This window comes from Ranitomeya variabilis, chromosome 7 (assembly GCF_051348905.1).
Source record: "Ranitomeya variabilis isolate aRanVar5 chromosome 7, aRanVar5.hap1, whole genome shotgun sequence".
NCBI lineage: Eukaryota > Metazoa > Chordata > Amphibia > Anura > Dendrobatidae > Ranitomeya > Ranitomeya variabilis.
In genome coordinates this window covers 27612981-27639589 of record NC_135238.1, presented here as the reverse complement: position 1 = coordinate 27639589, position 26609 = coordinate 27612981, and the positions used below count along the sequence as shown (strand labels likewise).

At 47.2% G+C, this 26609-nt stretch overlaps 2 protein-coding genes across 3 annotated transcripts in view; one reads left to right on the top strand and one right to left on the bottom strand.

The window, feature by feature from the left end:
• The window catches only part of EME2 (essential meiotic structure-specific endonuclease subunit 2), a 34701-nt gene extending 33096 nt beyond the window's left edge, over positions 1 to 1605 (bottom strand). The window contains exon 1 of one of the 2 annotated variants that reach the window (XM_077274716.1): positions 1418 to 1605. The gene's annotated coding sequence lies outside the window, so the exon portion shown is untranslated. The remainder of the gene's footprint in view (positions 1 to 1417) is intronic. The other variant, XM_077274717.1, reaches the window with a different exon arrangement.
• Positions 1606 to 1850: 245 nt separating this feature from the next.
• On the top strand, positions 1851 to 8792 carry MRPS34 (mitochondrial ribosomal protein S34). Its single transcript, XM_077274715.1, has 4 exons — positions 1851 to 2064; positions 2309 to 2512; positions 6303 to 6345; positions 8043 to 8792. Exons 1-4 carry the CDS (start codon positions 1951 to 1953, stop codon positions 8327 to 8329), a joined length of 648 nt encoding a protein of 215 aa, XP_077130830.1. The 5' UTR covers positions 1851 to 1950; the 3' UTR covers positions 8330 to 8792.
• The last annotated feature ends 17817 nt before the right edge of the window (positions 8793 to 26609 follow it).

Sequence of the window (26609 nt, the reverse complement as noted above, 5' to 3'; positions counted from 1 at the left end):
CAGCGTGGCAACGTTTCGGAACTTGAGCTTGAGAAAGGATACTACATCCGAAACGCATAATATTCTTAGTATCATTATTTAGTGCCAACATATTCAGACGTCCATATTTAGTCTGGAGCTGTTCACATTTCTGTGTTTGTTAGGGCCCAATTAATTATTTTATTTGTACATTGTTTGCCTGTTTTTCATTTGAGGATTATCCTCCTTTTAATTTGTGCCTGCTCTTTTTTTTTTTTTTTATTAGTGTTTATATTTGTGGGTAGGGTTTGGGATTTCCAGATGTTTTCAACTGATCTATTGAATATTTTTGCACAGATGTTGTTAAGGCATCTCACACTACCAAATCAAATCTCTTGCTTTGCACTTAGGAGGAGTAAACGCCCCGAAACACGTGTCTGCAAACAGAGTATTTGGTTTGGCTTTTATCCTAAGTTATGTTGTCAATATTGACTTGTGGGATTGCTACATTCAATAGGAGGCGCTAGTGTCTAAATTATCACTCTGAAGAGGTATTTTGCATATTTAAAGAGGTTGCCCTCTACTTTTACACCGACACTCTATTTTTAGGATAGGGCATCGATGTCTGATTGGCCGGGGTCCACTAAGCTGCAATTGGTGGTGGTGGCTGCCCACTGGAAGTACTTACTTGCGGAGCTTGGCTGTCTACTTGTATGTTCCAGGGCTCGTTACTGCACATCCACCTCCTACTGAATTAAATAGGAGGTGGAGGAGTACAACCCCGTGGCTGCCACTACAAGTAGACGGCCAAGCTCCGCAAGTAAGTACTACCAGCTGGCACCAACATTTAGCAGAACACACAATTGTTTGGGCTAACGACAGAAATAAACAGCATTTTTTACTTTGCGCAAAACTCTCATTATCTGCATCATTTTGAAGACTGTGGTGCAAACAACAAAAAAATAAGAGAGAAAGAAAAAATAAAGCCATTTAAAATAAACAGCAAAAAGTTAATCAGGCCCCAGAAAAAAAATTGTCAACTAAATGTGTCCTTCAACCAGTTTCACATGTCCGATCCACGGTCGGTCCAGAGAGCGAGGACGTGTGAAGCCATCCCTAAGGTGGTGAAGGCCATCCCTAAAAGCTGACAAGCATGACAGATGTTCTCTAGTAAAGGAATAAGTCATAGTAATCATGTTATTGGTGACATTCTTTTATGATCATTTGAAGAAGATATGTATAATTAAGAAAATATAGCGTGTTTGTTTTTTTTGTACTGAAACAGCGCCACCCTTATCCACAGGTTGTGTCTGGTATTGCATCTCCTGAGTATCCATTCCCATGGGATAGAGCTGTAATATCACACAGAGGGCAGGTGTTTGACAGTTTCCAGAAGAAAACGTTTCTGAATTTGCACAACCCCTCTAAACTGCACAACTATATCTCAGCAGTTACTTACATGACATCTGCAATCAAGCACCAGCCAGATTCTGCACTTTTTTCTTCTTGGATATCCCCCCATGTGCAAGGCAGGGTGTAGATTAGTCCCTCTGCCAAAACATGGCTCCGTCAAAATGTCTCCTTCATAAAGACAACTTCATTCTCAATCCCTAAACACACGGTCACATGACCAGCAGGAAACGTCACATGGAAGGGCTGTCAGCGTCCATTTTTCTTTCGGGCAGCCCTGTTTTAAACCTATTGCGACAATTCACTTCATTGTTATTCTTTTATATTCCGGATACAACTCAGAATGAACACAATACAGACACCAATGACGGATTCTAAATGTATCTGTCAGGTCACGGTGTTAATGCAGTTAAACTTGTTGTAAATAAAGTTCGTTGGAAAAAAAAAAAAAAATCTTTGCCGGAATGCGCGTCGCTCCGAACACGTGACTGTGGTGACAGCGCTCTGACGTCATCAGCCCGCGACATTTGCCGGAGATTCTGGGGTCACCCTCACGTGTTTGCGTTTCTGCAGTGCGGGATCATGGCCAAGAAAAAGCAGTTAGGGCGCATTGCCGAGATGGCCCGAAAGATCCGGGCTTACAGGGAGCTAAAGAACCGGCCGCGGGACAGCCAGCGCTATGCTTTGGATTATGAGGTTATATTGCGGCTTCTGCAGTGCGGAATAAAAGTCGCATGCGATTTTGTTTTTTTTTTACCCTCCTAATAGAAGTATTGTGTCGCATTGTATGCAGCTGCTCATTGCGCTAGTGTTGCTGATTTACTGTGACACCTTATCCCATTCATTACAGTGAGATTTAATAGTATCATAGTCCCATAGATTAGGTCTCTATTCCAAGGTTCTGATCTCCTTCTGATTCTCTCCATTTCTGTTTTTTTAGACCATGACCAGACCCTTCAGTGGGAAACGCCTGCCTGTTCTCGCATGGGAAGATGTAAAGAACGAGAAGAGACTTTTCACTCTGCTCTCTGGGCTGCGGGCGTTTGGAGTGGGACGAATGGTGACGAGGAAGTCGTGGCTGGAGGAATATAACGAGCCCTGTTACTGGACCATAACTAAGGTCAAAGTGGATTACACAGCCGAGGTGAGAACAACGGGATTTATTGAGGTATCCCAGGGCCTGACATTTATTTTCTATCCATGGGATTAGATCTGCAGGACATAGACCACCGGAGCCCCTCGCCTGCTAGACTCTGTTTTCCATAAAGTTGTGTGTAGCAGATGTGGGCAAGACTGAACTCTCTTTCTTTGGTGCCTCTCGTAGTGATAATTTAGGCATCTGGAATTTCCCTGAAATATCATTTCAAAAGGCATTCCAGAGCAAAGGAGTTATTACACATCCACAGGATAGGTGATAGCATTTGGATTAGTGGGGTCTGAGCCCCCCATCCCCACTCCATTCATTGTTTCTGGGACTGCCAGAGCCCTGTAATACACTTTCCTCCAGCAATCTCATAGGGAATAAACAGTGCAGTGGTCGAGCATACGCAGCTCCACTCCACTGTAACTGGGATAAACGTGCCCTGTTCCGACAGTTGAGGTCCCAGCGGTCAGAACCTCACCAATCTAGAAATGATCCCTTTAGAAGCAAATTTTCAGTAGGTTTTTGCTCTAATATGATGTGTCATGAACTTTACTGGGTGCAGTAGTTTTGACAGAATCACAATTTTGTCTGCTGACCATCCAACAGAGCTTGGAATGCTGAGCTGTCTATAACCCAGCCAACACCACTAATTTGAACACTACGACTGTGAGGTTGTTTCCCTGCTGAAGTTTTTCAGATAACCGTTTTTTTAAAGAAACTGAACAAGAAAATATTTGTAGTATTTTCCACTAGAATCTGCTTTTGAGCAGTGTCTGGTGTTGTATCTCTGCCCGATTTAAAGCAACATTCCAGCTTTTTTTTTTTTTTAATTTTAGCTCAGAAGTTGTGCCACTAATCTTAAGTTTTCTGCCCCTAGTATTGTAGTTACCACCTACTGTTTTCAGCTCTTGCCGGTACCGCCTCAGTCTCGCTCCACCATCTTGTGACCGTAAATTCTTACTGACTGGATGTCGGAGGTAACGGTCACAAGCTCTCTGTGTATGTCCATGAGATCCTCATTCTGGCTCTTGCAGACTTACATTGAATAGTGACGTCCAGATCCTCCAGCAAACCCTCAAGCAATCTGGCAGATCCCAACGTGCAGAAGACATCCGGAGCGGCACAGAGAGCATATGAGCGATGGTGTGTGGGCAGTATAATACTAGGAGCAGGGAACTTAAATTTGAGACACCATTCCAGCTATAAAATAAAACAAAAATCACTGGAGACATGCTTAAATAAATCTGGCAAAGTTGAAATACCAGGCAGTGGACTGAACTTCTATTCCATCCTCACAGCTTTTGCCTTCTAAGGAAAATACACAGAAGGTTGGCATAACGTATTAATAAGGTAAGGATATTATGTACAGACTTGGAAAAGTGGTTCATTGGCTTCAACAGGGTTGTATTATTATTTTTTTTTTTAAACCAGAGCCTGCATCTGCACATAAAACACTGTAGCGCTCTCCATTATATAAATATACTCCTGAATTATTAATATCCATGAGTTGCCAGTGCAATCTGCCATCGCTGATTTGCAACATTTCTCTTGTTTATAGTATTATTGTTATAGCGTCATTTATTCCATGGCGCTTTACATGTGAGGAGGGGTATACATAATAAAAACAAGTACAATAATCTTAAACAATACAAGTCATAACTGGTACAGGAGGAGAGAGGACCCTGCCCGCGAAGGCTCACAATCTACAAGGGATGGTTGAGGATACAGTAGGTGAGGATAGAGCTGGTTGTGCAGCTTTTTGGTGGATCGGTGGTTACTGCAGGGTGTAGGCTTGTCAGAAGAGGTGGGTCTTCAGGTTCTTTTTGTAGGTTTCCATGGTAGTTGAGAGTCTGATATGTTGTGGTAGAGAGTTTCAGAGCAGGCTTGATGAGCGGGCGAAATCTTCTATGCAATTGTGGGAAGAGGGGAGTAGAGAAGGCGATTGTGTGAGGATCAGAGGTTGCGTGCAGGTATGTAGCGGGAGACGAGGTCACATATATGGAGGAGACAGGTTGTGGATGGCTTTGTATGTCATGGTTAGGGTTTTGAACTGGAGTCTTTGGGTAATGGGGAGCCAGTGCAGGGATTGACCGTCAGAGAGGCCGGGGAATAGTGGGGGGACAGGTGGATTAGTCGGGCAGCAGAGTTTAGAATAAAATGGAGGGGTGCGAGAGTGTTAGAGGAGAGGCCACAGAGCAGGAGGTTGCAGTAGTCAAGGCAGGAGACAATGAGGGCATGGACTAGGGTTTAGTATAGCAGAAAGCTGTCAACCAACTGCAACTGATGAATATGGCAACTCGGCGCTCAGCGTCTGCTGTGGCTGATAAAGTGAGATTTTATGATAACTGCTGCAAAATACCCACTTAGTCATTAGTGACCCAACACTGGCATTGGAGAGTCTGTCATTTTGTTACTCAATTTTTTGGTTGCAGATTTACACATCTCCTACATTTCCACAACTGTAGAGTTCAAGGAATTTTTTGCTGATTCTTAAATATTGAGCTAAAAAAAAATAAAAAAATATATATATATATATAGCTAGCATTCCATTGAAGCATTGACTAGGGAGCTGAGGGGGATTGTACATGTAAGTTTGCTTTTTTTATTATTTTTCTTTTAAGTGCCCCACCATATTATAATGAAAATCTGTCTGCCTGCTGAAGCCACTAGGGGGAGCTATATGTTTTCAGGTTTATACAGGTCCCTTTGAAGGAAGTCTGTTATACCCCAGACTCATTTTATATACCGTAAGTCTTATAGAGGTCAGTTTCTACAAAAATCATGTGTGTTGTTTAACTTTCAGCTATTATTATCCAGAAAATTAACTATAATTATTAGGCAACTCAGGGTGCTCAATGCACCCATGGTATGGCCAAATGTTCAGTGCACCTTTTCACCCCTCCCTCTTTATTGATTTTCAGTGTTCACTTGACCAGAATGAGCACTGCCTGCACTTAAAACTTAGCCGCTGACACTAACAGGAAGGAACAGTGCACAAAGATTTTGGCCACACCACAGCTAAAATTAAAGATATTGTCCAGGATCAGAAACACTTAGCTGCTTCCTAAAACAGCATCCCTTGAAATTGGTCAATCCTTGAAACCACTATGCAGAAGTGGTCGGCACACCAGACAGCAGTCTGCTCTTGCGTTAGGCTACTTTCACACTAGCGTCGTGCACTGCACGTCGCTATGCGACGTTGCGGCGCACCGACGCTAGCTGTTTTCCAACGCATCCGCTGCCCCATTGTGATGTGCGGGGAGGCGGGGGCGGAGTTCCGGCCACGCATGCGCGTTCGGAAAAGACGCTATTGACGCACCAAAAAATGTTACATGTAACATTTTTTGGTGGCGACGGTCCGACGCAGCCGTCGCATGATGGTTGCGACGTGTGGCAATGCGTCGCTAATACAAGTCTATGGAGAAAAAACGCATCCTGCAAGCATTTTTGCAGGATGTTTTTTCTACAAAACGACGCATAGCGACGTGCAGTGCACGACGCTAGTGTGAAAGAGGCCTTAGCGTGTGCAGCAGTGTCTGTACTCCTAGATTTTCTGTTGTGCCTGTAGATAACTGAGCACTTCTGACCTGTGATTTTAGCAATCAGTGGGAATCACAAGACCTGCACCCCAACCAAACTACAGTGTGAGAGAAATTCTAAAAAAAAAAAAAAAAACTACTGAAAGTTTAGTTATACCTTACTGTGTGATAACTGACCTTATATAAAGTCACCTTAACATTTCTGTCTTTATATGGGCGCATGTAAAATCTAATTTTCTTCTTCTTTATAGAATATGGACTTTGGTCAGGCTTGGGGTTACTTAACATTTAGAGGTAAGTGTTTACATAATTCATCTCTCCATCCCAGTAATGATGCACAATAAACCTTTTCTTAATTCTGCTAATACCCAAAAACATATTAAGGGTAGAAACTAGTTACTAATAGTGTTGAGCGATACCTTCCGATATCCAGAAGTATCGGAATCTGATTGGATCGGCCGATATTCAAAAAATATCGGATATCGCCGATACCCGATACCAATGCAAGTCAATGGGACAAAAATATCGGAATTAAAATAAACCCTTTCTTTCCTTGTAGGTTAATTCTACATGAAGTTAAACAACTAAGAATAATGTAGGATGTATTGGGGGAGGTGGAGGAGACATTAAAGGCATACAGAGACGCAGAGACCGTGCAGACAGCCGTGAACGGCGCTGCAAGGCCAAAAAAAGCTCCTCTATGTAATCCTATATAGTGTTTTTCCACAATCTAGCAGGATACTGATAGAAAGCCACTAATAGGATAAATTTGAAAAAATGTGCAGCAGGCTGCACTAAATGAAAAAAGGACAATGGAACGGTATGAGGCAGTGACGCACCCTGAGCTGACTACAACCGGCTGTGGCTGCAGAACAGACTACAGAGTGAGCTGCACTCACACAGAGACCTTGCAGACGGCCGTGGACAGCGTTGCAAGGCAAAAACAAGGTTCTCACACAGCGGTTGCTAAATTAGCCTGGGTCAAGCACAATGAAGCAAATCGCTATCTCAAAACTGTCCCTCAGTGAGAACACCGCATCCTGTCACTAATTGAATTCACAACAGAGTGTACCCAAAATGGCGGCAGCTACTTTTATAGTGCATCATGACATCATCTCAGCAGCCAATCACAGCCATGCCAGTAGTTACATGCCTAACATGCAGAACAGGATGTGCCCACACTTCTAATGATTCTTCATTGGCTGAATTCTGGCTCTTTGAATAATGGGAACTTCCGATTTCGGTATCTGATATACTGAAAGTATCGGAACGCGGTATCGTAGTTCCGATACCGCGAATATCTGCCGATGCCCGATACTTGTGGTATCGGAATGCTCAACACTAGTTACTAATAGTGATGAGCGAATATACTCGTTACTCGAGATTTCTTGAGCATGCTCGGCGGTCCTCCGAGTATTTTTTAGTGCTCGGAGATTTAGTTTTCCTTGCCACAGCTGAATGATTTACATCTGATAGCCAGCATAAGTACATGATGGGGTTACCTGGTTGCTAGGGAATCCCCACATGTACTTATGCTGGCTATCAGATGTAAATCATTCAGCTGCGGCAAGATAAACTAAATCTCCGAGCACTAAAAAATACTTGGAGGACATGAGAGCATGCTCGAGAAATCTCGAGTAACGAGTATATTCGCTCATCACTAGTTACTAACGAATGTGCTCCAATAAGGTGTTATCGGAACATGCTTGTGTGCTAACAGTGTATTTGTCGTGCTCGTTTTTGAGGCAATCCATGCATGTGTTGCAGCTGTTGAACAGCCACAAGACATGCAGCTGCAGGGACTCGAACATATTTTTCGAGCACGCGGAAGACACCCAGCCCCTGAGCATGCTCAGATAACACTTTATTAGAACATGTTTGGTCATCACTAGTAGAAACGCTTCTTTGATTATTGGGTATAAGTATAGCTGTTTGACAGTTCTGATTATATTCTCCCTGGCACTTTCTTCCCTGTTCTTTCTTCTAACCAGGAAAACAAGAGTCTGAGGAGACCGAGATAAACAAAGTTATGTACCACGACTGGCGTGTTGTACCTCGGCATGAAGAGGACGACTTTAAAAACTTTACCCCTATGCCCGAGCCAGAATCCTTGACCCATGTGCTGTACCCACCTCTCTTGAGAGCCATAATATTGGCCCAAATGCAGAAGGAGGGAAAACAAATAACTGAACCTCTACTGGATCTCCAGAGAAAACGCATCTTCTCTAGAGAGAAGTTTGAAGAGGAACGAAAGGCCAGACTGGGGACACCGGTGTGATAATGACATTTTTGTCTTCAGAATCCGGCCTGTGTACAATGAACACTTATTGTGCCAAGGGTTTGGTGTTGTGCCACAGGTCTGGCATCATATGTCTGGATCACGTGGAAATCCATAGACTGCGATCTAGTCCTGTGAGTGAGTAGGGGGCGTTGTACCTGTTACCTTGTATAACTGGATGTGCACTGGTTAGAGCTACTGGAATTCTGTTTGTCTTAAGTGGCACCAGGCACTAATTGGTTATCAAGGGTTATGCACAGGTCAGTCATATTTACTGATCTGTATTAAACTCCACTTTTATTCTTATTCTGAGATGCCAGGTTGCATAATTTATGAACTGCTTATTTCCAATTCATTGCTTTGCAATATGCTGTCTCAAGTTCATAAATGGGTAAAATTGCAAACTGCTTGTAAAAACAACTTTGACATTTACTGCTTATTAAAAATCTTTTCCATTCTCCAATGTGAATGGATTTTTATAGCATAAATATTGAACACAAAGGCGAAGAATATGTGGTACGAGCTGGCTCTGTGCTTTACAAACTGTTTTTCATCTGACTGGATCTGATCAGCCTATCCTCTGCCTCATTCCTATGCTGCAGAGGTAAAGCCTCTACGTCAAGGATTAAAACATAACCTTTAATACGATGCTAAAAGGTAAAGATAGTACAATCACCATAAGAAAGTGCAAGGTGCATATAGTAAACAAAGAACACTAAGCAACCAATGGATTGCACCAGGACTTAATGTGAGGGTTTTTTACCCAGGTTTTAAGACACTAGTCCTAAATTGGACCTGCTTACAAGTAGCTTACACAATTATCTAGCTACATGTAATTCACGCTTATTTAACCGTCCGGTATATGGTCCTCTATACGGTGCAAACCATTCAAAGGTAATCCACTCATGCACTAGGCTGTGCAGACCATACCATCATCATTTGTCCACATATTAAACCAGCCACAAAATGAGTGTGATTCCAACTTATCACAGATTTAAAATAAAACATCTGTAAACGACCACAGCCACCGTTACCCTAGACTACAGGATTTCATACACCAAACCCCAGCCTATATCGGGTTAACAAGATCCCAGCATGAATCACCGGGCAACCCCTATTATTACGTGGACACTCTCCTGTGCCCACTGGGTGTCTGCCAAGCAGAGTCCAATACCTCATGACTCCAAACGATTCATCTTGAAAGAAATAGACTGGTATATATATATATATATACGATCTCACCCGCCCGGATGCTTATTCTGATACGATCACTGCTCCTGTAACAGCGGTGGATCCCTTCCCCCTTTCCTGGTCCCAAAAAGGGGGAAGGGATCCACCGCTGTTACAGGAGCAGTGCCGAGGTTGAAAAATATTGAAAATCACCGCCACGGCTGAAAAAACTCGAAAGTCAGCCCCGCGGCTGCCGAATCTCGAAAATCACTGCTGCGGCTGAAAAATCTCGAAATTCACCGCCACGGCTGAAAAATCTTGAAAATCAACCCCGCCGCTGCCGAATCTCGAAAATCACCGCCGCAGCTGAAAAATCTCAAAAATCAGCCCCGCGGCTGCCAAATCTCAAAAATCATCGCCGCGGCTGAAAAATCTCGGAAATCATCGTTGCGGCTGAAAAATCTCGAAAATCAGCCCCGCGGCTGCCGAATCTCGAAAATCACAGCCGTGGCTGAAAAATCTCGAAAATTAGCCCCGCGGCTGCCAAATTTCGAAAATCACTGCTGCGGCTCAAAAGTCTCGAAAATCAGCCCCGCGGCTGAAAAATCTTGAAAATCAGCCCCGCACCTGCCAAATCTCGAAAATCACCGCCGCGGCTGAAAAATCTCGAAAATCAGCCCCGCGGCTGCCGAATCTCGAAAATCACCTCCGCGGCTGCCGAATCTCAAAAATCACCGCTGCGGCTGAAAAGTCTCTAAAATCAGCCCCGCGTCTGTCGAATCTCGAAAATCACCTCCGCGGCTGCCAAATCTCAAAAATCACCGCCGCGGCTGAAAAGTCTCTAAAATCAGCCCTGCGTCTGTCGAATCTCGAAAATCACCTCCGCGGCTGCCGAATCTCAAAAATCACCGCCGCGGCTGAAAAATCTTGAAAATCAGCCTCGCGGCTGCCGAATCTCAAGAATCACCGCCACGGCTGAAAAATCTCCTAAAATCACCTCTGCGGCTGAAAAAACTCGAAAATCAGCCCCGCGGCTGAAAAATCTCGAACATCAGTCCCATGGCTGCCGAATCTCGAAAATAACAGCCGCGGCTAAAAAAATCTTGAAAATCAGCCCCGCGGCTGCCAAATTTCGGAAATCACAGTTGCGGCTGAAAAATCTTGAAAATCACCGCCACGGCTGAAAAAAACTCGAAAATCAGCCCAGCAGCTGAAAAATCTCTAAAATCAGTCCCGCTGCTGCTAAATCTCGAAAATCACAGCCGCGGCTGAAAAATCTCGAAAATCACGGCCGCGGCTGAAAAATCTCGAAAATCAGCCCAGCAGCTGAAAAATCTCTAAAATCAGTCCCGCGGCTGAAAAATCTCAAAAATCAGCCCCACGTATGCCGAATCTCGAAAATCACCTCCGCGGCTGAAAAATCTCGAAAATCACCTCCGCGGCTGAAAAATCTCGAAAATCACCTTTGCGGCTGAAAAATCTTGAAAATCAGCCCCGCGGCTGCCAAATCTCAAAAATCAATGCCGTGGCTGAAAAATCTCAAAAATCAGCCACGCGGCTGCCGAATCTCGAAAATCGCCTCTGCGTCTGAAAAATCTCGAAAATCAGCCCCGCGGCTGCCGCAATCTCGAAAATCACCTCCGCGGCTGCCGAATCTCGAAAATCGCCTCCGCGTCTGAAAAATCTCGAAAATTACCTCCACGGCTGCCGAATCTCGAAAATCACCTCCGCGGCTGCCGAATCTCGAAAATCACAGCCGCGGCTGAAAAAACTTGAAAATCAGCCCCGCAGCTGAAAAATCTCTAAAATCAGTCCCGCGGCTGCCAAATCTCGAAAATCACAGCCGCGGCTGAAAAATCTCGAAAATCACGGCCGCGACTGAAAAATCTCGAAAATCACCGCCACGGCTGAAATATCTCGAAAATCAGTCCCGCGGCTGGAAAATCTCAAAAATCAGCCCCACGTATGCCGAATCTCGAAAATCACCTCCGCGGCTGAAAAATCTCGAAAATCACCTCTGCGGCTGAAAAATCTCGAAAATCACCTTTGCGGCTGAAAAATCTCTAAATCAGCCCCGCGGCTGCCGAATCTCAAAAATCACCGCCGCGGCTGAAAAATCTCGAAAATCAGCCCCGCGGCTGCCGAATCTCGAAAATCACCTCCGCGGCTGCCGAATCTCGAAAATCACCTTCGCGGCTGAAAAATCTCGAAAATCAGCCACGCGGCTGCCGAATCTCAAAAATCACCGCCGCGGCTGAAAAATCTCGAAAATTACCTCCACGGCTGAAAAATCTCTAAAATCAGTCCCGCGGCTGCCGAATCTCGAAAATCACAGCCGCGGCTGAAAAAAACTCGAAAATCACCTCCACGTCTGAAAAATCTCGAAAATCAGCCCCGCGGCTGCCGAATCTCAAAAATCACCTCCACGTCTGAAAAATCTCGAAAATCAGCCCCATGGCTGCCAAATCTCAAAAATCACCGCCGCGGCTGAAAACACTCGAAAATCAGCCCCGCGGCTGCCGAATCTCGAAAATCACCTCCGCGTCTGAAAAATCTCGAAAATCAGCCCCGCGGCTGCCGAATCTCGAAAATCACCTCCGCGGCTGCCGAATCTCAAAAATCACCGCCGCGGCTGAAAAATCTCGAAAATTACCTCCACGGCTGAAAAATCTCGAAAATCAGCCCCGCGGCTGCCGAATCTCGAAAATCACAGCCGCGGCTGAAAAATCTCGAAAATCACTGGTACGGCTGAAAAATCTCGAAAATCACCTTCGCGGCTGAAAAATCTCGAAAATCAGCCCCGCGGCTGCCAAATTTCGAAAATCACTGCCGTGGCTGAAAAATCTCAAAAATCAGCCCCGCGGATGCCGAATCTCGAAAATCTCTGCCGCGGCTGAAAAAACTCGAAAATCAGCCCTGCGGCTGCCGAATCTAAAAAATCACCGCCGCGGCTGAAAAATCTCGAAAATCACAGCCGCAGCTGAAAAATCTCGAAAATCATGGCCGCGGCTGAAAAATCTCGAAAATCACCTCCGCGTCTGAAAAATCTCGAAATTCAGCCCCGTGGCTGCCAAATCTCGAAAATCACAGCCGCGGCTGAAAAATCTCAAAAATCACGGCCGCGGCTGAAAAATCTCGAAAATCACTGGTACGGCTGAAAAATCTCGAAAATCACCTTCGCGGCTGAAAAATCTCGAAAATCAGCCCCGCGGCTGCCAAATTTCGAAAATCACTGCCGTGGCTGAAAAATCTCAAAAATCAGCCACGCGGCTGCCGAATCTCAAAAATCACCGCCGCGGCTGCCGAATCTCGAAAATCACAGCCGCGGCTGAAAAATCTCGAAAATCATGGCCACGGCTGCCGAATCTCGAAAATCACGGCCGCGGCTGAAAAATCTCGAAAATCACCGCCACGGCTGAAAAAACTTGAAAATCAGCCCCGCAGCTGAAAAATCTCTAAAATCAGTCCCGCGGCTGCCGAATCTGGAAAATCACAGCCGCGGCTGAAAAATCTCGAAAATCAGCCCCGCGGCTGAAAAAAACTCGAAAATCACCTCCACGTCTGAATAATCTCGAAAATCAGCCCCACGGCTGCCGAATCTCAAAAATCACCTCCACGTCTGAAAAATCTTGAAAATCAGCCCCATGGCTGCCAAATCTCAAAAATCACCGCCGCGGCTGAAAACACTCGAAAATCAGCCCCGCGGCTACCAAATTTCGAAAATCACTGCCGTGGCTGAAAAATCTCAAAAATCAGCCCCGCAGCTGAAAAATCTCTAAAATCAGTCCCGCGGCTGCCAAATCTCGAAAATCACAGCCGCGGCTGAAAAATCTCGAAAATCACGGCCGCGACTGAAAAATCTCGAAAATCACCGCCACGGCTGAAATATCTCGAAAATCAGTCCCGCGGCTGGAAAATCTCAAAAATCAGCCCCACGTATGCCGAATCTCGAAAATCACCTCCGCGGCTGAAAAATCTCGAAAATCACCTCTGCGGCTGAAAAATCTCGAAAATCACCTCTGCGGCTGAAAAATCTCTAAAATCAGTCCCGCGGCTGCCGAATCTCGAAAATCACCTCCGCGTCTGAAAAATCTCGAAAATCAGCCCCGCGGCTGCCGAATCTCGAAAATCACCTCCGCGGCTGCCGAATCTCAAAAATCACCGCCGCGGCTGAAAAATCTCGAAAATTACCTCCACGGCTGAAAAATCTCTAAAATCAGTCCCGCGGCTGCCGAATCTCGAAAAACACAGCCGCAGCTGAAAAATCTCTAAAATCATGGCCGCGGCTGAAAAATCTTGAAAATCACCGCCACGGCTGAAAAATCTCGAAAATCAGCCCCACGTATGCCGAATCTCGAAAATCACCTCCGCAGCTGAAAAATCTCGAAAATCACCTTTGCGGCTGAAAAATCTCGAAAATCAGCCCCGCGGCTGCCGAATCTCAAAAATCACCGCCGCGGCTGAAAAATCTCGAAAATCAGCCCCGCGGCTGCCGAATCTCGAAAATCACCTCCGCGGCTGCCGAATCTCGAAAATCACTGCCGTGGCTGAAAAATCTCAAAAATCAGCCCCGCGGCTGAAAAATCTCGAAAATCACGGCCGCGGCTGAAAAATCTCAAAAATCACTGGTGCAGCTGAAAAATCTCGACAATCACCGCAGCGGCTGAAAAATCTCTAAAATCAGTCCCGCGGCTGCCAAATCTCGAAAATCACAGCCGCGGCTGAAAAATCTCAAAAATCACGGCCGCGGCTGAAAAATCTCGAAAATCAGCCCCGCGGCTGCCGAATCTCAAAAATCAATTCCGTGGCTGAAAAATCTCAAAAATCAGCCACGCGGCTGCCGAATCTCGAAAATCACCTCCGCGTCTGAAAAATCTCGAAAATCAGCCCCGCGGCTGCCGAATCTCGAAAATCACCTCCGCGGCTGAAAAATCTCTAAAATCAGTCCCGCGGCTGCCGAATCTCGAAAATCACAGCCGCAGCTGAAAAATCTCGAAAATCATGGCCGCGGCTGAAAAATCTCGAAAATCACCGCCACGGCTGAAAAAACTCGAAAATCACCTCCGCGGCTGAAAAATCTCGAAAATCAGCCCCACGTATGCCGAATCTCGAAAATCACCTCCGCGGCTGAAAAATCTCGAAAATCACCTCCGCGGCTGAAAAATCTCGAAAATCAGCCCCGCGGCTGCCGAATCTCAAAAATCACCGCCGCGGCTGAAAAATCTCGAAAATCAGCCCCGCGGCTGCCGAATCTCGAAAATCACCTCCGCGGCTGCCGAATCTCGAAAATCACTGCCGTGGCTGAAAAATCTCAAAAATCAGCCCCGCGGCTGCCGAATCTCAAAAATCAATTCCGTGGCTGAAAAATCTCAAAAATCAGCCACGCGGCTGCCGAATCTCGAAAATCACCTCCGCGTCTGAAAAATCTCGAAAATTACCTCCACGGCTGAAAAATCTCTAAAATCAGTCCCGCGGCTGCCGAATCTCGAAAATCACAGCCGCAGCTGAAAAATCTCGAAAATCATGGCCGCGGCTGAAAAATCTCGAAAATCACCGCCACGGCTGAAAAAACTCGAAAATCAGCCCAGCAGCTGAAAAATCTCAAAAATCAGCCATGTGTGTGCCGAATCTCGAAAATCATCTCCGCGTCTGAAAAATCTCGAAAATCAGCCCCGCGGCTGCCGAATCTCGAAAATCACCTCCGCGGCTGCCGAATCTCAAAAATCACCGCCGCGGCTGAAAAATCTCGAAAATTACCTCCACGGCTGAAAAATCTCGAAAATCAGCCCCGTGGCTGCCAAATCTCGAAAATCACAGCCGCGGCTGAAAAATCTCGAAAATCACCTCCGCGGCTGCCGAATCTCGAAAATCACTGCCGTGGCTGAAAAATCTCAAAAATCAGCCCCGCGGCTGCCGAATCTCAAAAATCAATGCCGTGGCTGAAAAATCTCAAAAATCAGCCACGCGGCTGCCGAATCTCGAAAATCACCTCCACGGCTGAAAAATCTCTAAAATCAGTCCCGCGGCTGCCGAATCTCGAAAATCACAGCCGCGGCTGCCGAATCTCAAAAATCACCACCGCGGCTGAAAAATCTCGAAAATTACCTCCACGGCTGAAAAATCTCGAAAATCAGCCCCGTGGCTGCCAAATCTCGAAAATCACAGCCGCGGCTGAAAAATCTCAAAAATCACGGCCGCGGCTGAAAAATCTCGAAAATTACCTCCGCGTCTGAAAAATCTCGAAAATCAGCCCCGCGGCTGCCGAATCTCGAAAATCACCTCCGCGGCTGAAAAATCTCTAAAATCAGTCCCGCGGCTGCCGAATCTCGAAAATCACAGCCGCAGCTGAAAAATCTCGAAAATCATGGCCGCGGCTGAAAAATCTCGAAAATCACCGCCACGGCTGAAAAATCTCGAAAATTACCTCCACGGCTGAAAAATCTCGAAAATCAGCCCCGCGGCTGCCGAATCTCGAAAATCACCTCCGCGGCTGAAAAATCTCTAAAATCAGTCCCGCGGCTGCCGAATCTCGAAAATCACAGCCGCAGCTGAAAAATCTCGAAAATCATGGCCGCGGCTGAAAAATCTCGAAAATCACCGCCGCGGCTGAAAAATCTCGAAAATTACCTCCACGGCTGAAAAATCTCTAAAATCAGTCCCGCGGCTGCCGAATCTCGAAAATCACAGCCGCAGCTGAAAAATCTCGAAAATCATGGCCGCGGCTGAAAAATCTCGAAAATCACCGCCACGGCTGAAAAAACTCGAAAATCAGCCCAGCAGCTGAAAAATCTCAAAAATCAGCCATGTGTGTGCCGAATCTCGAAAATCATCTCCGCGTCTGAAAAATCTCAAAAATCACAGCCGCGGCTGAAAAATCTCAAAAATCACGGCCGCGGCTGAAAACACTCGAAAATCAGCCCCGCGGCTACCAAATTTCGAAAATCACTGCTGTGGCTGAAAAATCTCAAAAATCAGTCCCGCGGCTGAAAAATCTCAAAAATCAGCCCCACGTATGCCGAATCTCGAAAATCAGCCCCGCGGCTACCAAATTTCGAAAATCACTGCCGTGGCTGAAAAATCTCAAAAATCAGTCCCGCGGCTGAAAAATCTCAAAAATCAGCCCCACATATGCCGAATCTCGAAAATCACCTCCGCGGCTGAAAAATCTCGAAAATCACCTCCGCGGCTGAAAACACTCGAAAATCACCTTTGCGGCTGAAAAATCTCGAAAATCACCTCCGCGTCTGAAAAATCTCGAAAATCAGCCCCGCGGCTGCCGAATCTCGAAAATCACCTCCGCGGCTTGCCGAATCTCAAAAATCACCACCGCGGCTGAAAAATCTCGAAAATTACCTCCACGGCTGAAAAATCTCGAAAATCAGCCCCGTGGCTGCCAAATCTCGAAAATCACAGCCGCGGCTGAAAAATCTCAAAAATCACGGCCGCGGCTGAAAAATCTCGAAAATTACCTCCGCGTCTGAAAAATCTCGAAAATCAGCCCCGCGGCTGCCGAATCTCGAAAATCACCTCCGCGGCTGAAAAATCTCTAAAATCAGTCCCGCGGCTGCCGAATCTCGAAAATCACAGCCGCAGCTGAAAAATCTCGAAAATCATGGCCGCGGCTGAAAAATCTCGAAAATCACCGCCACGGCTGAAAAAACTCGAAAATCACCTCCGCGGCTGAAAAATCTCGAAAATCAGCCCCACGTATGCCGAATCTCGAAAATCACCTCCGCGGCTGAAAAATCTCGAAAATCACCTCCGCGGCTGAAAAATCTCGAAAATCAGCCCCGCGGCTGCCGAATCTCAAAAATCACCGCCGCGGCTGAAAAATCTCGAAAATCAGCCCCGCGGCTGCCGAATCTCGAAAATCACCTCCGCGGCTGCCGAATCTCGAAAATCACTGCCGTGGCTGAAAAATCTCAAAAATCAGCCCCGCGGCTGCCGAATCTCAAAAATCAATTCCGTGGCTGAAAAATCTCAAAAATCAGCCACGCGGCTGCCGAATCTCGAAAATCACCTCCGCGTCTGAAAAATCTCGAAAATCAGCCCCGCGGCTGCCGAATCTCGAAAATCACCTCCGCGGCTGCCGAATCTCAAAAATCACCGCCGCGGCTGAAAAATCTCGAAAATTACCTCCACGGCTGAAAAATCTCTAAAATCAGTCCCGCGGCTGCCGAATCTCGAAAATCACAGCCGCAGCTGAAAAATCTCGAAAATCATGGCCGCGGCTGAAAAATCTCGAAAATCACCGCCACGGCTGAAAAAACTCGAAAATCAGCCCAGCAGCTGAAAAATCTCAAAAATCAGCCATGTGTGTGCCGAATCTCGAAAATCATCTCCGCGTCTGAAAAATCTCGAAAATCAGCCCCGCGGCTGCCGAATCTCGAAAATCACCTCCGCGGCTGCCGAATCTCAAAAATCACCGCCGCGGCTGAAAAATCTCGAAAATTACCTCCACGGCTGAAAAATCTCGAAAATCAGCCCCGTGGCTGCCAAATCTCGAAAATCACAGCCGCGGCTGAAAAATCTCGAAAATCAGCCCCGCGGCTGCCGAATCTCGAAAATCACCTCCGCGGCTGCCGAATCTCGAAAATCACTGCCGTGGCTGAAAAATCTCAAAAATCAGCCCCGCGGCTGCCGAATCTCAAAAATCAATGCCGTGGCTGAAAAATCTCAAAAATCAGCCACGCGGCTGCCGAATCTCGAAAATCACCTCCGCGTCTGAAAAATCTCGAAAATCAGCCCCGCGGCTGCCGAATCTCGAAAATCACCTCCGCGGCTGCCGAATCTCAAAAATCACCGCCGCGGCTGAAAAATCTCGAAAATTACCTCCACGGCTGAAAAATCTCTAAAATCAGTCCCGCGGCTGCCGAATCTCGAAAATCACAGCCGCAGCTGAAAAATCTCGAAAATCATGGCCGCGGCTGAAAAATCTCGAAAATCACCGCCACGGCTGAAAAAACTCGAAAATCAGCCCAGCAGCTGAAAAATCTCAAAAATCAGCCATGTGTGTGCCGAATCTCGAAAATCATCTCCGCGTCTGAAAAATCTCAAAAATCACAGCCGCGGCTGAAAAATCTCAAAAATCACGGCCGCGGCTGAAAACACTCGAAAATCAGCCCCGCGGCTACCAAATTTCGAAAATCACTGCCGTGGCTGAAAAATCTCAAAAATCAGTCCCGCGGCTGAAAAATCTCAAAAATCAGCCCCACGTATGCCGAATCTCGAAAATCAGCCCCGCGGCTACCAAATTTCGAAAATCACTGCCGTGGCTGAAAAATCTCAAAAATCAGTCCCGCAGCTGAAAAATCTCAAAAATCAGCCCCACATATGCCGAATCTCGAAAATCACCTCCGCGGCTGAAAAATCTCGAAAATCACCTCCGCGGCTGAAAACACTCGAAAATCACCTTTGCGGCTGAAAAATCTCGAAAATCACCTCCGCGTCTGAGAAATCTCGATTATCAGCCCCGCGGCTGCCGAATCTCGAAAATCACCTCCGCGGCTTGCCGAATCTCAAAAATCACCACCGCGGCTGAAAAATCTCGAAAATTACCTCCACGGCTGAAAAATCTCGAAAATCAGCCCCGTGGCTGCCAAATCTCGAAAATCACAGCCGCGGCTGAAAAATCTCAAAAATCACGGCCGCGGCTGAAAAATCTCGAAAATCACTGGTACGGCTGAAAAATCTTGAAAATCACTGGTACGGCTGAAAAAACTCGAAAATCACCGCCGCGGCTGAAAAATCTCGAAAATCAGCCCCGCGGCTGCCAAATCTCAAAAATCAAAGCTGCGGCTGAAAAATCTCGAAAATCACGGCCGCGGCTGAAAAATCTCAAAAATCACTGGTGCAGCTGAAAAATCTCGACAATCACCGCAGCGGCTGAAAAATCTCGAAAATCAGTCCCGCGGCTGCCAAATCTCGAAAATCACAGCCGCGGCTGAAAAATCTCAAAAATCACGGCCGCGGCTGAAAAATCTCGAAAATCACCGCCACGGCTGAAAAAACTCGAAAATCAGCCCAGCAGCTGAAAAATCTCTAAAATCAGTCCTGCGGCTGAAAAATCTCAAAAATCAGCCCCACGTATGCCGAATCTCGAAAATCACCTCCGCGGCTGAAAAATCTCGAAAATCACCTCCGCGGCTGAAAAATCTCGAAAATCACCTCCGCGGCTGAAAAATCTCGAAAATCAGCCCCGCGGCTGCCGAATCTCAAAAATCACCGCCGCGGCTGAAAAATCTCGAAAATCAGCCCCGCGGCTGCCGAATCTCGAAAATCACCTCCGCGGCTGCCGAATCTCAAAAATCACCGCCGCGGCTGAAAAATCTCGAAAATTACCTCCACGGCTGAAAAATCTCTAAAATCAGTCCCGCGGCTGCCGAATCTCGAAAATCACAGCCGCAGCTGAAAAATCTCGAAAATCATGGCCGCGGCTGAAAAATCTCGAAAATCACCGCCACGGCTGAAAAAACTCGAAAATCAGCCCAGCAGCTGAAAAATCTCAAAAATCAGCCATGTGTGTGCCGAATCTCGAAAATCATCTCCGCGTCTGAAAAATCTCAAAAATCACAGCCGCGGCTGAAAAATCTCAAAAATCACGGCCGCGGCTGAAAACACTCGAAAATCAGCCCCGCGGCTACCAAATTTCGAAAATCACTGCCGTGGCTGAAAAATCTCAAAAATCAGTCCCGCGGCTGAAAAATCTCAAAAATCAGCCCCACGTATGCCGAATCTCGAAAATCAGCCCCGCGGCTACCAAATTTCGAAAATCACTGCCGTGGCTGAAAAATCTCAAAAATCAGTCCCGCGGCTGAAAAATCTCAAAAATCAGCCCCACATATGCCGAATCTCGAAAATCACCTCCGCGGCTGAAAAATCTCGAAAATCACCTCCGCGGCTGAAAACACTCGAAAATCACCTTTGCGGCTGAAAAATCTCGAAAATCACCTCCGCGTCTGAAAAATCTCGAAAATCAGCCCCGCGGCTGCCGAATCTCGAAAATCACCTCCGCGGCTTGCCGAATCTCAAAAATCACCACCGCGGCTGAAAAATCTCGAAAATTACCTCCACGGCTGAAAAATCTCGAAAATCAGCCCCGTGGCTGCCAAATCTCGAAAATCACAGCCGCGGCTGAAAAATCTCAAAAATCACGGCCGCGGCTGAAAAATCTCGAAAATCACTGGTACGGCTGAAAAATCTTGAAAATCACTGGTACGGCTGAAAAAACTCGAAAATCACCGCCGCGGCTGAAAAATCTCGAAAATCAGCCCCGCGGCTGCCAAATCTCAAAAATCAAAGCTGCGGCTGAAAAATCTCGAAAATCACGGCCGCGGCTGAAAAATCTCAAAAATCACTGGTGCAGCTGAAAAATCTCGACAATCACCGCAGCGGCTGAAAAATCTCGAAAATCAGTCCCGCGGCTGCCAAATCTCGAAAATCACAGCCGCGGCTGAAAAATCTCAAAAATCACGGCCGCGGCTGAAAAATCTCGAAAATCACCGCCACGGCTGAAAAAACTCGAAAATCAGCCCAGCAGCTGAAAAATCTCTAAAATCAGTCCTGCGGCTGAAAAATCTCAAAAATCAGCCCCACGTATGCCGAATCTCGAAAATCACCTCCGCGGCTGAAAAATCTCGAAAATCACCTCCGCGGCTGAAAAATCTCGAAAATCACCTCCGCGGCTGAAAAATCTCGAAAATCAGCCCCGCGGCTGCCGAATCTCAAAAATCACCGCCGCGGCTGAAAAATCTCGAAAATCAGCCCCGCGGCTGCCGAATCTCGAAAATCACCTCCGCGGCTGCCGAATCTCAAAAATCACCGCCGCGGCTGAAAAATCTCGAAAATTACCTCCACGGCTGAAAAATCTCTAAAATCAGTCCCGCGGCTGCCGAATCTCGAAAATCACAGCCGCAGCTGAAAAATCTCGAAAATCATGGCCGCGGCTGAAAAATCTCGAAAATCACCGCCACGGCTGAAAAAACTCGAAAATCAGCCCAGCAGCTGAAAAATCTCAAAAATCAGCCATGTGTGTGCCGAATCTCGAAAATCATCTCCGCGTCTGAAAAATCTCAAAAATCACAGCCGCGGCTGAAAAATCTCAAAAATCACGGCCGCGGCTGAAAACACTCGAAAATCAGCCCCGCGGCTACCAAATTTCGAAAATCACTGCCGTGGCTGAAAAATCTCAAAAATCAGTCCCGCGGCTGAAAAATCTCAAAAATCAGCCCCACGTATGCCGAATCTCGAAAATCAGCCCCGCGGCTACCAAATTTCGAAAATCACTGCCGTGGCTGAAAAATCTCAAAAATCAGTCCCGCGGCTGAAAAATCTCAAAAATCAGCCCCACATATGCCGAATCTCGAAAATCACCTCCGCGGCTGAAAAATCTCGAAAATCACCTCCGCGGCTGAAAACACTCGAAAATCACCTTTGCGGCTGAAAAATCTCGAAAATCACCTCCGCGTCTGAAAAATCTCGAAAATCAGCCCCGCGGCTGCCGAATCTCGAAAATCACCTCCGCGGCTTGCCGAATCTCAAAAATCACCACCGCGGCTGAAAAATCTCGAAAATTACCTCCACGGCTGAAAAATCTCGAAAATCAGCCCCGTGGCTGCCAAATCTCGAAAATCACAGCCGCGGCTGAAAAATCTCAAAAATCACGGCCGCGGCTGAAAAATCTCGAAAATCACTGGTACGGCTGAAAAATCTTGAAAATCACTGGTACGGCTGAAAAAACTCGAAAATCACCGCCGCGGCTGAAAAATCTCGAAAATCAGCCCCGCGGCTGCCAAATCTCAAAAATCAAAGCTGCGGCTGAAAAATCTCGAAAATCACGGCCGCGGCTGAAAAATCTCAAAAATCACTGGTGCAGCTGAAAAATCTCGACAATCACCGCAGCGGCTGAAAAATCTCGAAAATCAGTCCCGCGGCTGCCAAATCTCGAAAATCACAGCCGCGGCTGAAAAATCTCAAAAATCACGGCCGCGGCTGAAAAATCTCGAAAATCACCGCCACGGCTGAAAAAACTCGAAAATCAGCCCAGCAGCTGAAAAATCTCTAAAATCAGTCCTGCGGCTGAAAAATCTCAAAAATCAGCCCCACGTATGCCGAATCTCGAAAATCACCTCCGCGGCTGAAAAATCTCGAAAATCACCTCCGCGGCTGAAAAATCTCGAAAATCACCTTTGCGGCTGAAAAATCTCGAAAATCAGCCCCGCGGCTGCCGAATCTCAAAAATCACCGCCGCGGCTGAAAAATCTCGAAAATCAGCCCCGCGGCTGCCGAATCTCGAAAATCACCTCCGCGGCTGCCGAATCTCGAAAATCACTGCCGTGGCTGAAAAATCTCAAAAATCAGCCACGCGGCTGCCGAATCTCGAAAATCACCTCCGCGGCTGCCGAATCTCGAAAATCACTGCCGTGGCTGAAAAATCTCAAAAATCAGCCCCGCGGCTGCCGAATCTCAAAAATCACCGCCGCGGCTGAAAAATCTCGAAAATCAGCCCCGCGGCTGCCGAATCTCGAAAATCACTGCCGTGGCTGAAAAATCTCGAAAATCACCTCCGCGGCTGCCGAATCTCGAAAATCACTGCCGTGGCTGAAAAATCTCAAAAATCAGCCCCGCGGCTGCCGAATCTCAAAAATCAATTCCGTGGCTGAAAAATCTCAAAAATCAGCCACGCGGCTGCCGAATCTCGAAAATCACCTCCGCGTCTGAAAAATCTCGAAAATCAGCCCCGCGGCTGCCGAATCTCGAAAATCACCTCCGCGGCTGCCGAATCTCAAAAATCACCGCCGCGGCTGAAAAATCTCGAAAATTACCTCCACGGCTGAAAAATCTCTAAAATCAGTCCCGCGGCTGCCGAATCTCGAAAATCACAGCCGCAGCTGAAAAATCTCGAAAATCATGGCCGCGGCTGAAAAATCTCGAAAATCACCGCCACGGCTGAAAAAACTCGAAAATCAGCCCAGCAGCTGAAAAATCTCAAAAATCAGCCATGCGTGTGCCGAATCTCGAAAATCATCTCCACGGCTGAAAAATCTCGAAAATCAGCCCCGTGGCTGCCAAATCTCGAAAATCACAGCCGCGGCTGAAAAATCTCAAAAATCACGGCCGCGGCTGAAAACACTCGAAAATCAGCCCCGCGGCTACCAAATTTCGAAAATCATCTCCACGGCTGAAAAATCTCGAAAATCAGCCCCACGTATGCCGAATCTCGAAAATCACCTCCGCGGCTGAAAACACTCGAAAATCACCTCCGCGGCTGAAAACACTCGAAAATCACCTTTGCGGCTGAAAAATCTCGAAAATCACCTCCGCGTCTGAAAAATCTCGAAAATCAGCCCCGCGGCTGCCGAATCTCGAAAATCAGCCCTGCGGCTGCCGAATCTCAAAAATCCCCACCGTGGCTGAAAAATCTCAAAAATCACCGCCGCGGCTGAAAAATCTCGAAAATCAGCCCTGCGGCTGCCGAATCTCGAAAATCAGCCCTGCGGCTGCCGAATCTCGAAAATCACCGCCGCGGCTGAAAAATCTCAAAAATCACCGCCGCGGCTGAAAAATTTTGAAAATCAGCCCCGCGGCTGCCGAATCTCGAAAATCACCGCCACGGCTGAAAAATCTCGAAAACCAGCCCCGCGGCTGAAAAATCTTGAAAATCAGTGGTACGGCTGAAAAATCTCGAAAATCAGCCCCGCGGCTGAAAAATCTCGAAAATCACTTGTGCGGCTGAAAAATCTCGAAAATCACCGCCGCGGCTGAAAAATCTCGAAAATCACTGGTACGGCTGAAAAATCTCGAAAATCAGCCCTGCGGCGGCCGAATCTCGAAAATTACCGCCACGGCTGAAAATTCTCGAAAATCAGCCCCGCTGCTGTCAAATCTCAAAAGACACCGCTGCGGCTGAAAAATCTCGAAAATCACTGCCGCAGCTGAAAAATCTCAAAAATCACCGCCGCGGCTGAAAAATCTCGAAAATCACTGCTGCGGCTGAAAAATCTTAAAAATCACTGGTACGGCTGAAAATCTCGAAAATCCCCGCCGCGGATGAAAAATCTCGAAAATCAGCCCTGCGGCTGCCGATTCACGAAAATCAAAGCTGCGGCTGAAAAATCTCGAAAATCACGGCCGCGGCTGAAAAATCACCGCCGCAGCTGAAAAATCTCGAAAATCAGCCCCGCGGCTGCCAAATCTCGAAAATCAAAGCTGCGGCTGAAAAATCTCGAAAATCACGGCCGCGGCTGAAAAATCTCAAAAATCACTGGTGCAGCTGAAAAATCTCGACAATCACCGCAGCGGCTGAAAAATCTCGAAAATCAGCCCCGCGGCTGCCAAATCTCGAAAATCACCGCCGCGGCTGAAAAATCTCGAAAATCAGTCCCGTGGCTGCCAAATCTCGAAAATCACTGCCGCGGCTGAAAAATCTCGAAAATCATCGCCGCGGCTGAAAAATCTCGAAAATCACCGCCGCGGCTGAAAAATCTCGAAAATCAGCCCCGCGGCTGCCGAATCTCGAAAATCAAAGCCGCGGCTGAAAAATCTCGAAAATCACCGCCGCGGCTGAAAAATCTCGAAAATCAGCCCTGTGGCTGCCGAATCTCGAAAATCACCGCCGCGGATGAAAAATCTCGAAAATCAGTCCCGTGGCTGCCGAATCTCGAAAATCACCGCCGCGGCTGAAAAATCTCGAAAATCACCGCCGCGGCTGAAAAATCTCGAAAATCAGCCCCGCGGCTGCCAAATCTCGAAAATCACCGCCGCGTCTGAAAAATCTCAAAAATCATGGCCGCGGCTGAAAAATCTCAAAAATCACTGGTGCAGCTGAAAAATATCGACAATCACCGCCGCGGCTGAAAAATCTCAAAAATCAGCCCTGCGGCTGCCGAATCTCGAAAATCAGCCCTGCGGCTGCCGAATCTCAAAAATCCCCACCGTGGCTGAAAAATCTCAAAAATCACCGCCGCGGCTGAAAAATCTCGAAAATCAACCCCACAGCTGCCAAATCTCGGAAATCACCGCCGCGGCTGAAAAATCTTGGATATCACCGCCGCGGCTGAAAAATCTCGAAAATCAGCCCCGCGGCTGCCGAATCTCGAAAATCAAAGCCGCGGCTGAAAAATCTCGAAAATCAGCCCTGTGGCTGCCGAATCTCGAAAATCACCGCCGCGGATGAAAAATCTCGAAAATCAGTCCCGTGGCTGCCGAATCTCGAAAATCACCGCCGCGGCTGAAAAATCTCGAAAATCAGCCCCGCGGCTGCCAAATCTCGAAAATCACCGCCGCGTCTGAAAAATCTCAAAAATCATGGCCGCGGCTGAAAAATCTCAAAAATCACTGGTGCAGCTGAAAAATATCGACAATCACCGCCGCGGCTGAAAAATCTCGAAAATCAGCCCTGCGGCTGCCGAATCTCGAAAATCAGCCCTGCGGCTGCCGAATCTCAAAAATCCTCACTGTGGCTGAAAAATCTCAAAAATCACCGCCGCGGCTGAAAAATCTCGAAAATCAGCCCCGCGGCTGCCAAATCTCGAAAATCAAAGCTGCGGCTGAAAAATCTCGAAAATCACGGCCGCGGCTGAAAAATCTCAAAAATCACTGGTGCAGCTGAAAAATCTCGACAATCACCGCCGCGGCTGAAAAATCTCAAAAATCAGCCCTGCGGCTGCCGAATCTCGAAAATCAGCCCTGCGGCTGCCGAATCTCAAAAATCCCCACCGTGGCTGAAAAATCTCGAAAATCCCCGCCGCGGATGAAAAATCTCGAAAATCAGCCCTGCGGCTGCCGAATCTCGAAAATCAGCCCTGCGGCTGCCGAATCTCGAAAATCACCGCCGCGGCTGAAAAATCTCAAAAATCACCGCCGCGGATGAAAAATCTCGAAAATCAGCCCTGCGGCTGCCGAATCTCAAAAATCCCCACTGCGGCTGAAAAATCTCAAAAATCACCGCCGCGGCTGAAAAATTTTGAAAATCAGCCCCGCGGCTGCCGAATCTCAAAAATCCCCACCGCGGCTGAAAAATCTCGAAAACCAGCCCCGCAGCTGAAAAATCTTGAAAATCAGTGGTACGGCTGAAAAATCTCGAAAATCAGCCCCGCGGCTGAAAAATCTC

What these genes read in the sequence shown, in the direction of transcription:
- MRPS34 (XM_077274715.1), top strand. Translation starts at nt 1,951, where the DNA reads ATGGCCAAGAAAAAGCAGTTAGGGCGCATTGCCGAGATGGCCCGAAAG. An exon ending in AAGTGGATTACACAGCCGAG is followed by an intron (nt 2,513 to 6,302) that starts GTGAGAACAACG and finishes TCTTCTTTATAG; the next exon opens with AATATGGACTTTGGTCAGGC. An exon ending in GGGTTACTTAACATTTAGAG is followed by an intron (nt 6,346 to 8,042) that starts GTAAGTGTTTAC and finishes TCTTCTAACCAG; the next exon opens with GAAAACAAGAGTCTGAGGAG.